This window comes from Pteronotus mesoamericanus, unplaced genomic scaffold (assembly GCF_021234165.1).
Source record: "Pteronotus mesoamericanus isolate MK-2021 breed Mesoamerican mustached bat unplaced genomic scaffold, CSHL_Meso_final contig_347, whole genome shotgun sequence".
NCBI classification, from domain to species: domain Eukaryota; kingdom Metazoa; phylum Chordata; class Mammalia; order Chiroptera; family Mormoopidae; genus Pteronotus; species Pteronotus mesoamericanus.
Window position 1 is genome coordinate 1,130,201 of NW_026555137.1, and position 18,261 is coordinate 1,148,461.

Here is an 18,261-nt window from a genome sequence, read left to right on the forward strand (position 1 = left end):
ACCTAAACCAGGACAAGCAGGCCCTGTGAATCGTTTGTAAAAGAGGCTCCAAAACGCAGGAGGAAGACCACAGAGGCCCCGAAGACGACCCTCTCGGCTTCGCTGTTCCCGGGCCTTTTCCTGCCCTGGGCTCCCTCTCACACCCCGCCCCCACCCGGCGCCTGCTGGCGGACACCAACCCGCTGGCCCCACCGGGGCGTCTGACAGACTGCGGACCTGTGTTTCGGGGGTCCCGTGCCACCCCTGCCCCTGGCCTGCCCACCGGGAGGAGAGCCTCAGGCCGTGTCTGCGCATCCCCTTCCGGCCGACCTGCCCCCCGAGCGGCTCTCGCACGCGGACTTCAGCGTTTAGGGAACGTGGCCAACGTGAAGCACATGGTCGATTTCATTATTCCTTACGTGCCTCCAGACGGCCTCCTTTCTAAACGGAGAATGTGCCGCTCACGTCTTTGTGAGTCAGCTACATATAAAAACACACTTGGAACCAAAATCCCCAGGAGCACGCTCTGTGTCCCACACAGGACTCCACCCACCGAGAGACTTCTTGGCCGGGCCGCCCAGTGCGAACGTTTGCAGGAGGCACCAGGCGTGAGAAAGGGCGAGCCTGGCACAAGAACCCCACCGAGGGCAGGGGCCAGGGCTTGAGAGCGGGGTGGTTCTGTGATCGCCATGCAAACCTCAGCTGATTCCTTCTGCTTTATTTTTTCCGACCCTCGGGAAAGCTATAATTTGAATCGAAGAGCAGTAGTTAGGAGAAAATGCTAACCAAAATCAGAAAACCATGCATTAACCCCCGCCGTGACCGAACGCTATGTACAGCAGGACCTGGCCACCGTTGTCCGCATGGGAGGCCTTTCCCAGACCCCGGGTGAGCCCCCCGTGTGCCCCAGACCTCTCCCCGCACCTCTCCGGGACTTTCCCAGCGCGCCCCTCTTCCTCGCCGCGGCTGGTCTGGTTTTTTTCTAGAAACACATCCCCTGCCCCCACGGTTAGCCTCAGAGAGGTCTCCTCCCTCCTATTTTTGAAGCAAGCACACAACCCTTTTCATTTTTCGGGTTTTCCCTCCTTTACATTCTTGAGAGGTGGGGTCAGAACGACATTGGATAAGTTACAGAAGTTTGGGGATCCACCAAAAACTCTCTGAAGTGCGCGTCCTTCGGTGCGGCGGGAGGCGGGGAGGCCAGGAAGCCCCTTTCCTTGGGGGCGGTGAGGGCAGGCCTGGCCCACCCCCCGGCCATCTGCCGCCTCCCTTTTGCGCTCTGGCTACCGCCCAGGGAAAGCGCCGCATCCCTGTGCCACACCACGCCCCTCCCTGTCCGTCAGCCTCCGACGGTGGCCCTCTCGTTCGGGTGGGACTCGGGGCGCGCCCCAGCCCTCCACTCAGAGGGGGTCACCCCCACCCCGGGCAGTTCTGTGTCTGTCCGCTTCGCCCAGGACCTGTCCTGTAGGCTAGTCCTTGACCAGCGTCCTAGACTGAAGGAATCAGGAAGCCATTTGTCCTTTTTCTCAGGAATGGCCAGGCGCACCGGCCATGCGCAGCTCCAATCTGAGGGGGACAGTATAAATTGAAGACACGATGCAAAGAAAATTCAAATGGTAATGAAGGGGCTGGAAAATAGGGCTGGGCGAGCCCCAGGAACAGAGCTCATCGTCCGGCCTGGGGGATCACTCTTTGGCCGGGGGGCGGGGGGTGCGTGCGCGCGCTTGTGCAGCCGCCCTGAGCGCCGGCGGGTGCTGAGCAGCATGCCTGGCCCCTCCCCGCCGGAACACCCCGCTCCAGCCGTGACAACCACAGGAGTCTGCAGACATCGATTGTGCCGGCGGTGAACCCTCCCCCAGCTGAGGGCGGCCGAGTTGGAGGAGCAGGGAGGCTCAGCATAGAGCACAGCTTTTAATTACGGAGCCAGCACACGCGTGGGGCTCTCCCACCGGCCACGGGCCAGCTGCTGTCCGTCTCCACCGAGAGCCGCGGGATTTCTGCCCCAGGACGGAGGTGAGAGCTCGCTGGCGGATCCTCCTGGTGGGTCCTCGGGAGCCTTGCGAAGGGACTGACCTGGGCTACGGAAAAGTCACGTGTTCCTGCCCCCGCTGGTCTTTAAAACGAGATAGCGCCTTGTTCCCAGGATGATTTGGGGGCGGTCATGCCCTCTGGGCCTGTGCGGGGGCCCCGCGGCCCCTCAGCCTGTCCTCTTCCCTGGTGGGTTATGGGGGTGCCGGGCTTCAGGGGCAGCACCGCCCGCCGGCACTGCCCACCGACCCAGACAGGCAACTCGAAGCCCGAACGGCTTCCGCTCTTTGGATGTGATCGAGAACAACGCGGGAATCCACAACATTGCCCTTCGGTGGTTTCTCCTGCAGACACTTCTTAAGGGGCTTGGACGACGTTGGATTAGGTCTCTGTTCCATTTGCTATTCTCTTACTCTGAATTATTGATTCGCTCTCAGTGGTAAGAAGAAGTGTTGGTGCTCCTTAAGAATTGCAGGATGAGAGCGGGGTCTGTCTGAGCGAAAGGAGAGTTTGGCTTCCTAGAAAAGGAGCTGTTAGGCAGGAAAGGCATTGCTTGATGCCTTTCGAACGTATTTCTGCTCTCGCCTCATTCCAGGAGGACTGAAGGCAGAATTTTTCATCATGACCACATTTCTAAGCTCTTAAATCTCCACTAATATTAGATATTTAATAATGTCCATGAGAAAGAATTCTTGAAGCCTGGAATCAAGACAAGAGCGTCTAGTTCTGGAACCGTGGTGCAGGACAATGATGCTGTGTGTTTTTGCTATATCACAATAGCTCATTCATTTAAGTATATGAAGCAGTCAGATATCTTACTTGGGTTTTAAGACTTATTTTAATTCGCTAAACCTTCCTGATCTGAGTTGATGCTACCTGATCCGGCTGCCTGCAATAATTAATTAAAGTGATTAATTAATATGTTAATATATGCTACAGCTACAATAAAATCCCTAATTCTTTAAAATACTTTTATATCATCTTTTAGACTCTTCATAATCTATTTTAACATAATCACTTTAATTCTCAAAGTGTATTGTTATACTGTCACGTTGACATGTAAGGCTTGTTTGCAACATACCTTCATTGTTGCTTAAATTTATCACCGTTAGGGGCCTATAACCAAGCGATGACCAGTCAGGGGCGTGAAAGGAAGCAGGGACTACCACCCGCTAAAGTGGATGAAGGTGCTGAGCGCCATCTGAGAGACCACGCCCAATGCATTCCCGCCCAAGTTGAGATTTTAAAGTACAGAAGGTTCTGGTGAGGCAGCGAACAATGAAAAGTCAAAAATGGAAAGGCATCCAGCCTGAAATGAATCACCACACAAAATGAAAAAAAATGGAAACACCCACGGATCTCGCTCTTTGAAGGAAAAAAAAATAAAACTTCCTGTATTTTACAGTAGAGAACAGTAGGAGATGCCGGAAAAGGCAGGAAGTCCCCTCAATGGCCTCAGACCCACAGGCCTGGACGCACCGCGGAGAAGGTGCCTCGTGGCGATAACCCATTTATACCAACGACACTGTTCCTTTTTCCTACGACCAGAAGCACTTGTTCTCCGTGAAAGATATTGATGGGCAGAAAGCCCACCATCCAAAAATAGCTCCTTTGAAAGTGTTATTCAAAAGCCTTACTGAGGTCCACAGGCCATACAACTCACCCGTTTTAAGCGTGCCCGTCAATGTTGTTGAGTGTTCAGTGTTGACTGAGTAGGACAACCACCACCGGGGCGTCCTTTAGAACGTTGCGTCACCCCAGAAAGAAACCCTTGGGCTGCCACTCCACGTGGGTCCTCCCACATATTCCCCGTCTTCAGCCCTGAGCAACCCCTCCCATTGTCTGTCGACTCACCCATTCCGGACCTTTCATAGACAGGAAACCACAGCGCGCGGTCTTCTCGTGCCTGACCTCTTTCGCGTAGCGTAATCTTTTCAGTGTCCGAGTTGGAGCCTGGGACAGCGCTTAACATTTATTGCTAAATAGCATTCCACTGGCTGGATGTACCGCATTTTCTTTATCCGTTAACAATGGCATAGCATTGTTTCCACGTCAACACACACGGCCCAGCGGTGAATATTAATGCACACGTTTTCGTCGGACGCTGTGGTTCGTTCTCCTGGAATCTAGGAGTGGCGTTTCTGGGTCGCATGCTAACTCTGTGTTGCCCGTTTTGAGGCGTGGCCAGGCTGCTTTCCAAACGGCTTCACCATTTTACGTTCCCATCAGCAGCCTGTGAAGGTCCCGATTTCTCGGCATCCTTGTCAGCACTCCTTGTCTGGTTTTTTTAATTGCTAACCTAATTAGTGTGAAGTGGTATCTCGCCTTGATTTTGATTTGCATTCCCCTGATAACTAACGACGTTGAGCATATTTGCATGGGTTTCCTGGCTATTTGTACATCTGCTGTGGAGAAATGTCTATTCGAATCCCTTGCCCTTTTAAAAGTTGGTGGTTTTTTTTTTTTTATTGTTGAGCTCTAGCACTTTATATATTCTGGATACTGGACCCTCATCAGACAGATGTGTGGATTTCAGGTCCTTTCTCTCATTCTGTGGGTTGTGTTCTCACTTTCTTGATGGCATCGTATCTAGCACAAAAGTTTTCCATGTACCCACTTTCTTTTGCCTTAGATACTGCATCCAAGAAGGTTTTGCCCAACGCAAGGTAATGAAGGTCACGCCTGTGTTTTCTTCTAAGAGTTTCTGCACCGGAGCGCTGACCTTTGAGTCTCTCCGTCCGGCGTCAAGTTTTGTGTGTGGTGGGAGGCGGGCGTCCAGGTCCACTCTCCTCCGACACCCGCCCGAGCCGGGCTGTGCTCCGGCTCACGAAAGTGGGCTCCGCAGCTCAGTGCCCGCCCGGCCTAACCGCCGGCGACGCCTTCGCGAGTTCCGGTGTCGGAGCGAGCAGAGTTGTCGAATAGCCCCAACACGGCATCTCCGCCTGTGGTCCCCCGGAAGCCTCGGGGCTGGGAATCGTGTGCCTCGGCGAACGCTGCCTGTGCTCGGGGTTTGGGCAGAACGGATGACGTCGATCGCAGAATGTGTTTCAGATGCGCAGGAAGACGGTTCTGAAATTACCGACGATACAATATTTATTGTGCTGTCGCATTAAATTCATTGCTCCAAAAGCTCTTAGCCGCCGTCGTTCCGTGGAGGGTGGGAGGCCTCCCCGTCTGTGCTGGTCTTGCGTTCAGCCTTGACCCCTCTTCCACGTCCACGTCCCGTCAGGACGAGCTCGCCCCTGTCCTTGGTCCTGCCTCCGCCTCTGTACCGCCGGTGCTCGGCCCGCTTCCTCCCTCCGTTTTCGCCCCCTGCCATGGCGTCTCTACATTGCGACCTGAACGAGAGGGAAACCTTCGTTGTCAGCTGCCGCCTAGATTTGGGGACAGTGTGCGGCTGCAGCACGGCCTGCCCTCAGCGGACTCATCCCGCCCCTCAGTCCGTGCCCTGGACGCGCCCTGGCCTCACGGGGGCCTTCCCTCCCCTTCTCCTCCCTGCGCTAACGGCCCAGCTTCCCAGTCGGGCTTGGGGCCTCAGTGTCCTCGTCGGTTCCGCAGGAAAGCTCCTCCTGGCCCGAGGCGGGTGCACATGCCGGCCCGCGCACCTGGGACACCCCGCGCCATCCCCCCAGCGCTGTTGGACGCTTGGGCGAGGGCGGGGTCTGGCTTTCTGTTCATCATCATATTCCCAGCCTGCCACGTGGTAGAGCCAGCCCATAAAGCTGTTGCATGAGGAAATAATTCCATGTTTGGAGCTCGAGGGCTTCGTCCTACTACTCATCAGGTGAAGGCCCCCAACAGCGGTCCAGGGCCTTGCGATGACCCAGGGGGAAGAGCGACCAGCGGCACCCACATGCGGCGGCTGCGTGCTCGCTGTCCTTCTGGGATGCAGACCTACCCGGGCTCCCCAAGCCTCCCATTTCACAAGAGCAGGGAGTAACCATGACCCAGTAGGTGTGAGCCCGAAGCTCCCGGGTGAAAGAATGACAGGCATTATTATTTCTGTTCGTGTCCCAACAGCACATGCGGATGACAGGCAGGCCCGATCACATTGTTGCAGCATTTCCTGTCCTGAGACGCAGCTTGCGGCACACTCTGAGCAGGGCCATGCAGGATGGTGAATTCCGTGACTCTTGCCTCACTGAGTCACCTGGACGTGTTCCTGTCCCTCCCTGCCATAAAGCTCCGTGCAGATCAGGAATGCATGTGTAATGCTTCTGCGGTTTCCACGTGAGCCGCTCCGGGCGAGGCTTCCCACGGCACCGCCCAACAAAGATGACCGTCGCTCCACGTCGACGGACGCCTCTGCGCAGAAACAGAGCCATGGAGGTTAACTGCAACGGGCCCTCGCGACGCCTCATTGGGGATGTGAACCCAGGCTCTTGCTGAAAGCGCACACATGGGCCAGAGGCCCAGGTGAGGCCTGTGAGGCTCTGAGCATTGACTCATTGACCCTGAAGACAAAGGGCTTGATGTCAAACGCTAGGCTTCCCCCAGCGCTCCTAACGCAAGCGCAGAAGTGAGCTGGAGCTCCGCAGGCTGTGCGTCGAGAGGGAAGCAGCCCATGGGTAAGGACTGGCACGTTTTCCGCAAGTCACCATAGGCATGCGTGTAGCCAGGGCCCAGCTCTTCTGGGAGGGAGCTGACGGAAGTTGCAGCACATGGTAGTGGGAGGCATTGCTGAGGTTTCCCAAGGACCGTGCAGTGCCAGGAATGCTAAAGACGGCGCTTAGAACCAGGACCTTTGATTGAACTGCCTGAAACTTAAGAACTCTTTAAATCATTAAAAGTCGGTGCAGCCCCGGCCGGGTGGCTCAGCTGGTTGGAGCGTTGTCCGGTGCACCAAAAGGCTGCGGGTTCGGTTCCCGGTCAGGGCGCATGCCTCGGTTGTGGGTTCAGTCCCTGGTCAGCGCACGCATGGGAGACAACCCATCAATATTTTCCTCTCACATCGATGTTCCACCCTCTCTGAAATCAGGAAACATAAAAAAGTTTTAAAGAAAAGTCAGTGCGGAAATAACGAAAGTGAAAGGCTCTTGGAGTGGATCCTGGATTGGGAGGGAAAAAATTGCTCGGAATGACGTTACTGGAACAACTGATGAAATTTATTTCAGCGTGGTTTATTCAACATCTTTTTATTATTAGTATTTATAAAAAACATGTGGCTTCTCATCCAGACTCACCGAAGTTCTGTAACAGGTCTGTGCCCCACCAACTCATGGAGTCTGATACATTTTTGTGGTGTGTGAAAACAGAAGGTGAGTTTATAATCATAGAATCATGACTATATTCCCGCTGAGAACTTCCATTTGGCTTGTCACTGGACCGAGCTGGACCCCCTTCTTACAGTTTTACCCATCCAGTGAATTTTTACAGACCAGCTTCTAGCTCCCTGCATTTCCAACGGTTGCTCCCCCAGCATGCACTTCTTTCAGGGCTGGATGCTATGGGACAGTCACATGCTGATAGGACATCTGTCCCTGCACCTTCCTCCCCTGGGGTGCAGGGCAGTGGCCTAAGCTGAACAGACTGTGAAACTCGCTAACACATTCCACAGGAGTCAGAGGGGTAAATTCATCCCTGCCCCAACCCACCCTGGCCTGTCCCGAGGGCCTGCGGTGTCCACCAGCACCTCCAGCTCGAGAACGGCCAACGGAGTGTTGGCAGAAAGCGGCCCTAATCCATCGTGGCTCAAATACGTTCCTTTTGCACAGTTTACGAAAACATATGACCACGTGAACACATTGCCAAGGGACCCAGGGGAAGGAGAGGCCCTGACACTCACATTTCATTAGCTTCACGGTAATTTGCCTCTGATAATAAGGAAATACTGGCGCCAACCCAAGCGTCCGCAGCGGACAAGCACTTCCATGCAATCTATAAACCCACAGCGTAACAGCAGCAAAACACACGTACTGCTCGCACTAGGCGTGCGCGCATCAGACTCGCGGAAGGGCAAGGGGCATAAACGTTATTTTTGCAAAGCTCAAAGAGAAGAGAAACGAAACAATATATCGTTTAGGAATGTATCCAACTATGACAAAGCGACTAAGAACGGCTAGGAGAGACAAACCAAGCTCGGGACAGTGTTAAGGGAGGCAGCACAACCCGAATGCGCGGGTGTGCGGCTCATGGTGACAGCCTGGCGCGGCCGCAGACAGCCGGCCGTTTTATGAGTTTGCTTTCAAATGCACATAGTCAACATATTATTTTGTTTGCATCAAATGTTGGGCTGAAACTATTTAAAAATACTGAAGGCACCCGAAAGTATTCCCTAAGCCATCAGCCTCGTCCCCCTGCGCGTTCCCACGCGGACCTCGAGCAGCCTGGCGCGCGTGCCGCCGCTCGCGACCGCGGGGACTGCGCAGCAGAGTGGCGTCAGCCGGGGGAACCAGGAGCTGCGGCCGCGTTACTTTCCTTCTGGGGTCGCGATGGGTGTGGCAGTGGCGGAAATACCACCCGGCACATCACCCCCGCCACATGAAAAGCCCTCGGCTTAATTTCAGAGTCCTCCTGCCAGCCAATGGCGGGAGGCCGCGTCCAGGCCTCCGGGGCCTGCGCCCCGCCCTTCCCCCCGCAGACTTCCAGCTCCGCGAGGTGCCAGGCCCCGCGCCGCCCCTTCCGCCATTTGGGGCCGTCTGACTCTTTTTCACCAGCCCGGCCCAGGCCATCGCGTCAGTTCTTCCAACAGGATCAGCACACCCGCCCCTCCCTGCCAACCTCCCAGCCCAAACCCGGCCCCAAGCTTCGCCCGCAGCCGGGAGCCGGGTAGGGGGCGGGGACAGCGCGCGCTGCGGCCTCACCGCACCCTTGGCCCCGCCTTCCCGAGGAGCCTGGGCGCGCCGCGGCCCCGCCCAAGACCCGGAGGAGGGGTCTCTCCTCCGTGCGCCCCTCCCAGCCTCGGCGAGGCCGAGCTTCTCGGCCGGAGGCCCGGCCTGGCGCTTGGAGGGGAGTGGGCTCCGCGCAGCGGGGGCGCGGCGGGGCCAGCGGCTCCGGCCCCCGCCTCTCCTGGGACGCGGGTCCGAGGCAGCTGCCCTGTGATAGACGCTCCCTCTCATCCTCGGAAACGCCCCTCCCGCGCCGTCTCCTAGCAGCCCCGTGACGCCATCAGACGCAGGCGCGTAGGGAGCCGAGCAGCCGTGGCGCGCAGGCGCTCTGGGCGCGGGCCGCAGCGACGCGCAGGCGCTCTGGGCGCGAGGCCGGGGCCCGGGTGAGGGCCGCGCGCGGGGGAGGGTATAGGGGCGGGGGGCGGGGGGCGGAGTAGGGGGAGGCGGCGGCGAGGCGGCGGGGGCCGCGGGGGCCGCGGGGGTCGGCTCCGTTGCCGGCCCGTGCGCTCAGGAGGGCCTCCTTCCCCGGGGCCTCGGGGCAGCCAGTGGACACCCCGAGCTGCGCTTGGTTGGAATCGGGCGGCGGTCCTAAGGCTTAGTTTCGAGAAAACTGTGGATGCGCGTATTTGATGAGCCCGAAGTTGGGTTGAAGGTCTTCTTTCCCAGACACTGCCCTGGGCTGCACGGACGTGTCTGGTGACGGCGGGGCCCTGGCGCGGCGGGGAGCCCGCGAGCCCCTGGTGTCCGGGTGGCCGGCGTCGTCCCTGGGCGCGCGTCTGAGACAAGTCTCGGCACCGCATAATGCCTGCTGCGCCGCGTATCTGTGTGCGGACATCCCCTCTCTCTCCGCCTTAGGAGCCCCCGAAGGTCAGGTGGCACGAGAAGCAGCGGGCTTGAGGCGCCTCAGCGCCGTCGCTGTTACTTGTTGGGTCAAAGTGGCAGCGTTCTCTGTGCGCGGTGGTTTTAATTTTAACGGTTCCCGTTGGGAAGTGTTCCTCCTGTTTTGTGAAAAGGCAAGAGGGTGAACTCCCCATTTCCATAGTATGTGCTCTTTCAGAGTGCAAGCAACCTGTAAGCAGGCCTAGGCAGTGCACGCGTGTCTGTGGGTGCCTGTGTGTGCCTGGGTGTCTGCGTGCACGTGCGCGTGTGCATGGAAAGGGATTCTGCCTTTTCAGTGGGGAGTTGGTGAATGGAAGAGAAGCCTGGTAACGGTGGTGTCATGACGCCCCCTCTGTCCCTCCAAAGCAAACCCCGGGGACCCTGGGCTGACTCCAGGAGAGCCACCTGGTCCTGGATATTTGGACTTGATGGCGGGTAAAATAAATCTCATTATGCAATTTGCTCAACAGGGTCTTGAAGGATGTTTGTCCCAAGATCTCTCAAAGTCAAGAGGACCGCTCCCGATGATGGCAAAGGCTGCGCGCCCAAGAAAGCGAAACCGGAAGCAGAAGACCCCCGCCGGGACGCGGGTAGCGGCCACCCCACCGGTGCCCTCGCTGCAGAGGAAGCCGCAGCCGGCGACCGGCCCAGTGCGGAGCCATGCCCCTGCCCCCGTGCACAGGCGGGGCCTGAGCAGGGTGCCGAGGACTGCCGTCTCTCCGAGGAGCCCGTGAAGTCGTTTTCCAAAACGCAGCGCCCGGCGGAGCCCGGGGAACCGGTGTGTGTTGTCTGCGGCCGTTACGGGGAGTACATCTGCGACGAGACAGATGAAGATGTGTGCAGCCTGGAATGCAAGGCGAAACATCTCCTGCAAGTTAAGGAGAAGGGAGAGCAGTCAGCCCTTGGCAGCCCGCAGGGGGCTGGCTCTCAGCCCGCGTCCCCGCTCCTCCCGGTCTATGTGTACAAGGAGCACCCCTTCATCTCGAGCCTCCAGGAGGACCAGGTCGAGGACCTTAAGCGTCAGCTGGGCATTTCCGTTCAAGGGCGGGACGTGGCCAGACCCATCACTGACTTTGAGCATTGCGGTTTCCCGGAGGCCTTAAACCTGAACTTGAAGGCCGCTGGCTACGAAGTGCCAACCCCCATCCAGATGCAGATGACCCCTGTAGGGCTCGGGGGCCGGGACGTGCTGGCCAGCGCCGACACCGGCTCGGGGAAGACGGCTGCCTTCCTCCTCCCTGTCATCATCCGAGCTTTAGTCGAGGTGAGTTCTCGTTCGCAGAGGCCCTTCTCAGGAGCAGCTGAGGTGTTTGTGAACTTTTATGCCCGACCACGTTCAACTTACAAACTGAAACTGAATGTGTAATTTAGTAGTGTGTCTACTAAGCATACTTTCAAGCATAATTTTAAGAGACTTTTTTTCATTATATCAAATAAAAGATCTTCATTGAAGATCTCAAAAAATGCCTTATGAAATGTTTTCTTTCTAACACCCTGGAAACATCAAAGAGCAGTGGAAGTAACATGGAAAAATAAAAATAAAAGAAAGTGCTCCATGGCCAAGGTACCAAGACATTTCTGCAGGACCAAGAGTGATAGGGCAGGAAATAGGACAGACGTTCATACAAGTAGGTTCTTCGGATGAAGAAATCCAAGAAATCCAAGAGGGAAGGCCAAGGGCAGGCAGCCAGGCTGGACCCCGCTCTTCGCTCTTCCCAGCGCCTGGAGGGGCAGAGTCTGAGGGGCTAGAAGCGGTCTGTCTGGGGTCCCGCCTTGGCCCGTTGTAGACGCCTCTCTGGGGTTGGGTTTCCATCTTTCGTCGTCTATTTGTGTCATGTAAGACGAGGTTCCCTTTGTGACGGTTTTGGCCGACAAAGTCAGTAGTGAGCTGGGGTAAGGGGGCGCAGAGGGCTCGCCCCCGGTCGGGCTGCGGGCACAGGTTGGAGGGAGGTGCTCGCGGAGCCATGGACGCGTTCGCTGCCCCCGCGGGGAGGAGCAGCTACGGTGCTCAGCCTCATGTTCCGATTGCAGAGCGCGCACCCGTCGGCCCTCGTCCTGACTCCGACGAGGGAGCTCGCCGTTCAGATCGAGAGACAAGCCAAAGAGCTGATGAAGGGCCTGCCGCGCATGAAGACCGTGCTCCTGGTGGGGGGCCTGCCCCTGCCCCCGCAGCTGCACCGCCTGCGACAGCACGTCAAGGTGAGCACGGTTCGTAGCATGCCCGTCAAAAGCAGCGGGGCCGCGGGCTTTCTCCCTGGAGACAGTTGCACGTGCGATTTTAGGTGGGCCTTCCGTTCCCGCCAAGCTCGGTTTACGTCGGAAGGGAAAGAACACACTGGGTGCGCGTGGCAGGCCAAGGGCCACCGGCCGTTCGCACAGGTGTTGTTAGACCATCACCCCTGCTCTGGGGCTGGGTGGCTCTTTCCATCTTTGTGGTTGAGGAGGGGACTCTCAGGCAGGTGGGATTTGTGGAAGGTTCCAACACTGGTGGGCTTGCGGGTGCGTTTCCTGTGAACGAGGACGTTCTCCCGGGAGGCCACAGCACCGGAGACCGAGTCGGGCGTGGCGCTGATGCATTGTGTGCGCACGGGAGTCGGCTGCTGTCGTCTCCTCCTCGGGCCGTGCACGTTTGTGAGTTGTCCTTTCACCTTTTGTGGCCCCAGAATGCAATTCAGAATCACGCAGAGATCCAGCGGTGTCACTTCTGGGTATTTGTCTGTAGAAACTCAAAACACTGATTCCGAAGAACGCATGCACCCCTGTGTTCATTGTAGCATCGGTGCAGCAGCCGAGCTATGGAAGCCGCCCGAGGGCCCGTCAGCAGCCAGGTGGATAAGAACGCCGTGGTGCGTTCATACGGTGGAATAGTACTTGGCCGTGGAAAAGAATACGGTCTTAGCCTGTGCGGCAGCCTGGGTGGACTTAGATACTCAGCACCAGAGTCAGTAAGGCCGCATCACACAGAGAAAGACAAATGCCGTACGATACCACATGTGGAATCTGAAGGACAAAATACACGAGCGAACAAAATGGAGAAAAAAGAATCATACGTTGCATTTAGTGCTCATGCCTCGTTCATCTTCCGTTTGGAACAGTCCTTCAATCTGTCCTTTCTTTTCCCCCAAGATCTTAACACTTTCTAGGATTATGAAAGACTGATTTTGAAAAATGTTTCTTAATTGATTCGATTCAAGTTACTATCTTTGACAGAAACCTCACAGAAGAGCTACTTTGTCCTTTGCGTGCCCCGCTTTTAAATGACGCACAGTTTCAGCTCTTTGTGACAGGCCCCGCCGAGCACTCTCCGGTGTATTTTCCCCTTTGCGTTTGGTCAGTAGTTTGGGGAACGCGCTGCCACGCGAAATTTCTTGTGCTTCCCCAAGCTTCCAACTCGCTCGTTTGCTTTTTTATCGGCCTGCCCCGCCTTCAGGTCGTCATAGCGACCCCTGGCCGCCTCCTGGATGTCGTGAAGCAGGGCTCCGTCCAGCTCGGCGGCGTGAAGATCGTGGTGGTGGATGAGGTGCGTACGGCGGGTAGGAGCGTGTGTCGCGATGCGGTGTATGAAAAGCGCACCCCGTCATGGAGCCTCATGGTGCGCCCAGGCCCTTGCTCCCTGAGGGAGGGAGATTTGGGTCCCGTCTTACCTGCAGTGCCTGGGCTCGGCCGGTGCAGACCGCAGCGCCCGCCCCGTGTGGCCGTCCACCGGGCTTCATGCCCAGGGAAGGCCTGCCGAGTGACGTCTGGCCCTGGGGACCCTCGGGAGCGGGGTCAGCAATGCAGGTGACGTCGCATTGTCGGTGATCGAGGGCGTCATGGGTGACAAAGACCCCCAGGCAACGCCAAAAACAGCGTGTGCCAGGGAAGCTGGGCAGAGTTTGCTTGTCGCTGGGGGGCGCCGGCATGTGCCCCCCACCCCGGCCGCCCTGCCGACCCTGCTTCCCTCTCACCGTGTCTGAGTTGTGTCTCATCATAGACACATAGATGCCCCACATGTAATGTCGTATAAATGTATTATTTTTCCCAGTGAGCCCCTTGTCTTTTGACACTGTGGTAGATACTTCTGTGTAAGAGTTTTTAATTTGTAAGAGCAGTCTTTTCTTGGGTGGCTCTGGGTTTTAATGTCAGATCAGACCAACGTTGGAATTATTTCATTCCAGGCTGATACCATGTTAAAGATGGGCTTTCAGCAGCAGGTGCTGGACGTTTTGGAAAACGTTCCCCATGATTCGCAGACCATTTTGGTGTCAGCTACGATTCCAGCCAGCATAGAGCAGCTAGCAAGCCGGCTTCTGCACGAGCCGGTGAGGGTTATCGCCGGCGAAAAGAACCTGCCTGGGGCCCACGTGCGGCAGATCATTTTGTGGGTGGAAGAACCCGCCAAAAAGAAAAAATTATTTGAAATATTAAATGTGAGTAGAAAAGCCGCCAACCCGGGTCTGCAGAGTGCGTCTGCGCGTCTCACAGATTTGAGGGGGACGAGAGTTAGATGCCACTCTGGGGGAGTTTGGCGTAGGTATTTAATAATCACCTGCTTTTCCTGGCTCAGAATTCTGTAAGAATCAATTAAATTAGTATTAGTGAAAACATGCTGTATAGAAGAAAACAGAGTTGGCTTTTCCCTGTTATAGAAAGACATGTAAATAACCAGGATTATTCCTAAAGAATATTTTTTTGTTTCAAATTTTTTTGGTAGTTTTATATGTAAGGTAAGGATACATTCTTTCTTGGCTAGTTTGCCTTGAGAAATAGAATTTTTAACAATGACTAACTCAAATAGCAATCTGTTACGTGAGTATGTGTGCAAGCGTAGTTAATTTAAAATGTGGTATTCAGATAATAAGGTGTGTGTTGACGTATGACCAGTATTTATTTATTTTTTTGTTTTTATTTCAAACGGTATTTAAAAGTTTTAATTGCACTTAAATTTTTAAAATTATTTTTGCAATAGGAGGGCAGTGGACTGTTCGGCCTCTGCGTATTTTAAAGAAAATACTCATTCTAATAGACTATGCCCTTTTCCTCCTTACATATGTTTATGGACCTTTCGCTACTAATGCTTCCTACTAAAGCCCATACTAACGTCTTCAGCAAAACGTGCCTTCGTAAGCCACGTTTCCGCGTAGGTTGAAAGGCACGTTTCCATGTCCAGGACAAGAAGCTCTTCAAGCCGCCGGCGCTGGTGTTCGTGGGCTGCCGGCTCGGCGCGGACCTGCTGAGCGCGGCGGTGCAGACGGTCACGGGCCTGAAGAGCGTGGCCATGCACTCGGAGAAGTCTCAGGCCGAGCGGAGATGCGTCCTGCAGGTGCGACGTCCGCGCCTGGTGGCGTCCCTTCCCTCTGGAGCAGTTCGGCGAGTGCCTCATTTTCGAAGGCCCTCCGCTGCCCGCTGGCGTGTAGAGCAGACCTTTTCTGACGACCGAGGCCTCGAGGCTGGCGGTGGCTGACGCGAACCGCCCCTCTCTCCGGCTCCCGAGTTTGGGGGGCGGTCAGCCTGGGCCCCAGGGGTTGTCTGCCAGAGGGTTGACTCAGTCGGAAGCCCCCACCCCGATGCCGGGTCCGTGTGGTCTGGGGCGGGTGACGCGCAGCCCTTGGGAGGGGCTTAGGCCACGCGCCTTTCCCAAGACTTTCCTCCTGAAAAGATACGGCAACAGCGTGGAAGGGCGTATCGAAGAACGGAGAGCGATCTCCGTGACGTAAACCCCCACCAGACATGTTCTGAAGGATGCGCTGTGTTGCTTTTCTGGAAAGGGCTTGCTGGATGGAGGCCACGAGGTGGTGGTGAGCACAGGAGTCCTGGGCCGAGGGCTGGACCTGATCCGGGTCAAGCTGGTGGTCAACTTCGACATGCCGTCGAGCATCGACGAGTACGTGCACCAGGTGGGCAGGCTGCCGGCGGTGCGGGAACAGAGGAACAGGTCTGCAAGGGGCGTGAGATGACGTTCTTTTTTGCTTAGATATATGTCTATAAACCAGACTTTGCTTTTAAAAACTCGATGCCTTAAATGCACTAAAACATAATTGGAAGTAATAACCCAAGATGTTAGCTAAATTTTTTTTAGGTAATTGGTTTTTGGTTTCTTTTCCTTTTCTTTCTATTTCTTATTTTCTCCAGCGAGCACGTTGAATGGCTTTTACAATCAGAAAAAACAAAAACAAAACACCGGGGCTTTGTTTCAAGGCGCTGCGCCTGGCCAAGATCAAGCGAACCCATGAAAGCCTCTGGCTTTTAGGAGCCTCGTCTCCGCGCCCCCGCCCGCATCCGGGCCTGTGCTGGCCTTTCCCTCGCCCAGCGCCTGTCCCCCCGCGGCCGGGGCGCCGGCCGGCTCTGCTTTCGGCAGGAACAGAGCCCGCTCTCAGGGCCTCCCGCGCGCCCGGCTCTCCTCCCCCGGCTTTGCTTTCAGGCTCTTCCAGGAAGGCCTTTCTCTGCTGGTCCCAGAGCCAGCTCTGCTGCCGCCTCCGCTGGGTCCCCCGCGCGACGCTCCGTGCCTTATTTAACATGTCGCTGTGGCTCTCGCTGAGACGGTCCCGCCTCAGCGACCTGCCATCAGATAACAGACTGTGACATTTTCTTCTGGACTGGAGAGCTTTCGGGTGGGGGTCTTTCTAAGACATTGAAGCGCTGGAGCAGCGCCTGCACTTCCTGCGGAGCGTGTGCTGGCAGAACTCTCCAGGCTTTCCCGGCCGCCCCGGGTCAGCCCTGGGGTCTGCAGCCATGCGCAGGCGCTGTGGACAGGCAGCTCTTCACGGCTGTCCAGACGGCTAGACAGATACCTGTGGGGACACACCCCTGCCCCCGGGCACGTGTGTCCCGTCACAGACAGTGCAGCCTCGGCGGGGCCGCGTTATTCCACCGGTCGCGGGCCCGGACTTCCTCGTGAACTGTGCCCGAGAGGCCGTCCTTGCGGGCAGGGCCTGGCGAGTGTGGGTGTGTGCGGGGCCCGCTCTGCTTCGGGGGCCTCGTGGCCGTGTTGTGTGGGTGTCCTGCAACCAGCACGTCCCCCGCCGAGGGACCAGCCGATGTTTCCAGTGTTTTGTTATTAAATATGCTACCTACGTAGCACTTGCTGGGATACATTCCTCATTGGGGACTGGCTGGGTCAAAGGATACGCGTATTGTAAGTCACAGTAGCTATTCTCACGTGCCTGCTCTTTAATTTGGGGGAATGGGGAGCTTCTGTCCTTTCGAGTTTGTGGACTATGACAGGTACTTTTTTTTTTTTAACAGCTTTATAATGAGATATAAAAAAGCTCAATATAAAGGTTTTCATAGGTATAATCCACACCCTGTGCGATTCACCCATTTACAGTGCCCCGTCCAGGGGTGGGGTCTGCAGTATAGTCATCAGGTTCTGTGACTCCCTCTACAGTCAGTTGTAGAGGACCTTCCTCACCCCAGAGAGCGGCCCCCGCCCGCCCCCCCCCCGCCCCCCCTCCGCAGGCGCTGCCCGTGCTCGCGCTCACACGCACGGGCGCACAGGTGCATGCACGCGCACAGGCGCACGCACGCACGCGCAGCGGGAGTCTCGCAGACCGTGCTTGCTTTCACTGTGATCACTGTCCGGGTTTCTATTCGGGCTCTTTCTGAAAAATACGCCAGTGGCGGCCCCCTATACCGACTCCCCAAACGCCGATACAGTAAGGTGCAACGTGGGAGAAACGCCGCCCGAATGAATGTCCCTGTCCGCGAAGCCCGTCCACTCCCCCCCGGGGCCGCGAAGCCTTCGCGCGGACAGTCTGACGTTTCCCTTTGCTCCTTGTTGCAGGTCGGGAGAGCGGGGAGATTGGGCCAGAACGGCACGGCGATCACCTTCATCAACAACAACTCCAGGAGGCTCTTCTGGGACATCGTGAAGCGGGTGACGCCCACGGGGTCCCTCCTGCCCCCGCAGCTGCTCCACTCCCCGTACCTGCGGGAGCAGCAGCGGCGGGCGCAGCAGCGCGACCGGCAGGCCCAGAGCCGCCTGGTCACTGGCGCCGACCTCATGGCCATCATCAGGAAGCACGACAGAAGGGGCGCGCCCAGGTGACCGCCTTGGGTGCTCCCTGTCGCGTGTCGCCGCTGAACGTCTGTATGGTCCCACGTACGGGCGAGCACATGAAATAAAAAAGTTTTACATTTTGTAATAGGCTATCAAATTTATACAGCAATACCTCATTTACCTTTGTTTTAAATGCTCCTAAATTAAAAAGGACATCAGAAAATAAATCGCTAAATAAAAAGTTTTTTATTCCTCGGAGCGACGGTCAGAAGCAGCAGCAGCCTGCGCGGCGAGGCGCGGGGCCAGGAAGGGGGCTCCTGCGCGCCGCGTCCCCACTGTCCTGCCCGGGCCCTGGGCCCGTTGTTGGACAAGTGAATGTCAGGAGAAGTCGGCGGTGGAGATGGGAAGAAATGGGCGGCGCGCCTTTCCCCAGGTAAGTATGCGCTTTCTTTTTACCCTCGGCCGGTTCCCCGCCAGCTTGGTGAACACACCCCGGTTTTATACTGAACACGGGCCACTCATCGACGTCCTGGCGCGGCGCTCGCGCCGCTCTGCCGGTGCCGTTTCGCG

At 56.7% G+C, this 18,261-nt stretch overlaps 1 protein-coding gene across 3 annotated transcripts; it reads left to right on the plus strand.

Moving 5' to 3' along the window:
* The first annotated feature begins 9,174 nt into the window (after positions 1–9,174).
* On the plus strand, positions 9,175–17,918 carry DDX59 (DEAD-box helicase 59). 3 transcript variants are annotated; one of them, XM_054576434.1, is made up of 8 exons: positions 9,175–9,217; positions 10,184–10,977; positions 11,745–11,912; positions 13,144–13,233; positions 13,871–14,122; positions 14,863–15,015; positions 15,461–15,589; positions 17,476–17,918. In XM_054576434.1, the coding sequence occupies exons 2-8, from the start codon at positions 10,195–10,197 to the stop codon at positions 17,737–17,739; spliced, it is 1,839 nt and encodes a 612-aa protein (XP_054432409.1). In that variant the 5' UTR covers positions 9,175–9,217; positions 10,184–10,194; the 3' UTR covers positions 17,740–17,918. The 3 variants fall into 3 exon arrangements, with proteins under 3 accessions (XP_054432409.1, XP_054432410.1, XP_054432411.1); XM_054576435.1 differs by lacking the exon at positions 9,175–9,217 and having other exon boundaries at positions 15,461–15,576; positions 17,476–17,690; XM_054576436.1 differs by lacking the exons at positions 9,175–9,217; positions 17,476–17,918 and adding an exon at positions 15,825–15,947.
* Positions 17,919–18,261: the final 343 nt, after the last annotated feature.

What these genes read in the sequence shown, in the direction of transcription:
- DDX59 (XM_054576434.1), top strand. Translation starts at nt 10,195, where the DNA reads ATGTTTGTCCCAAGATCTCTCAAAGTCAAGAGGACCGCTCCCGATGAT. An exon ending in AGATCGTGGTGGTGGATGAG is followed by an intron (nt 13,234 to 13,870) that starts GTGCGTACGGCG and finishes ATTTCATTCCAG; the next exon opens with GCTGATACCATGTTAAAGAT. An exon ending in TCGACGAGTACGTGCACCAG is followed by an intron (nt 15,590 to 17,475) that starts GTGGGCAGGCTG and finishes TCCTTGTTGCAG; the next exon opens with GTCGGGAGAGCGGGGAGATT.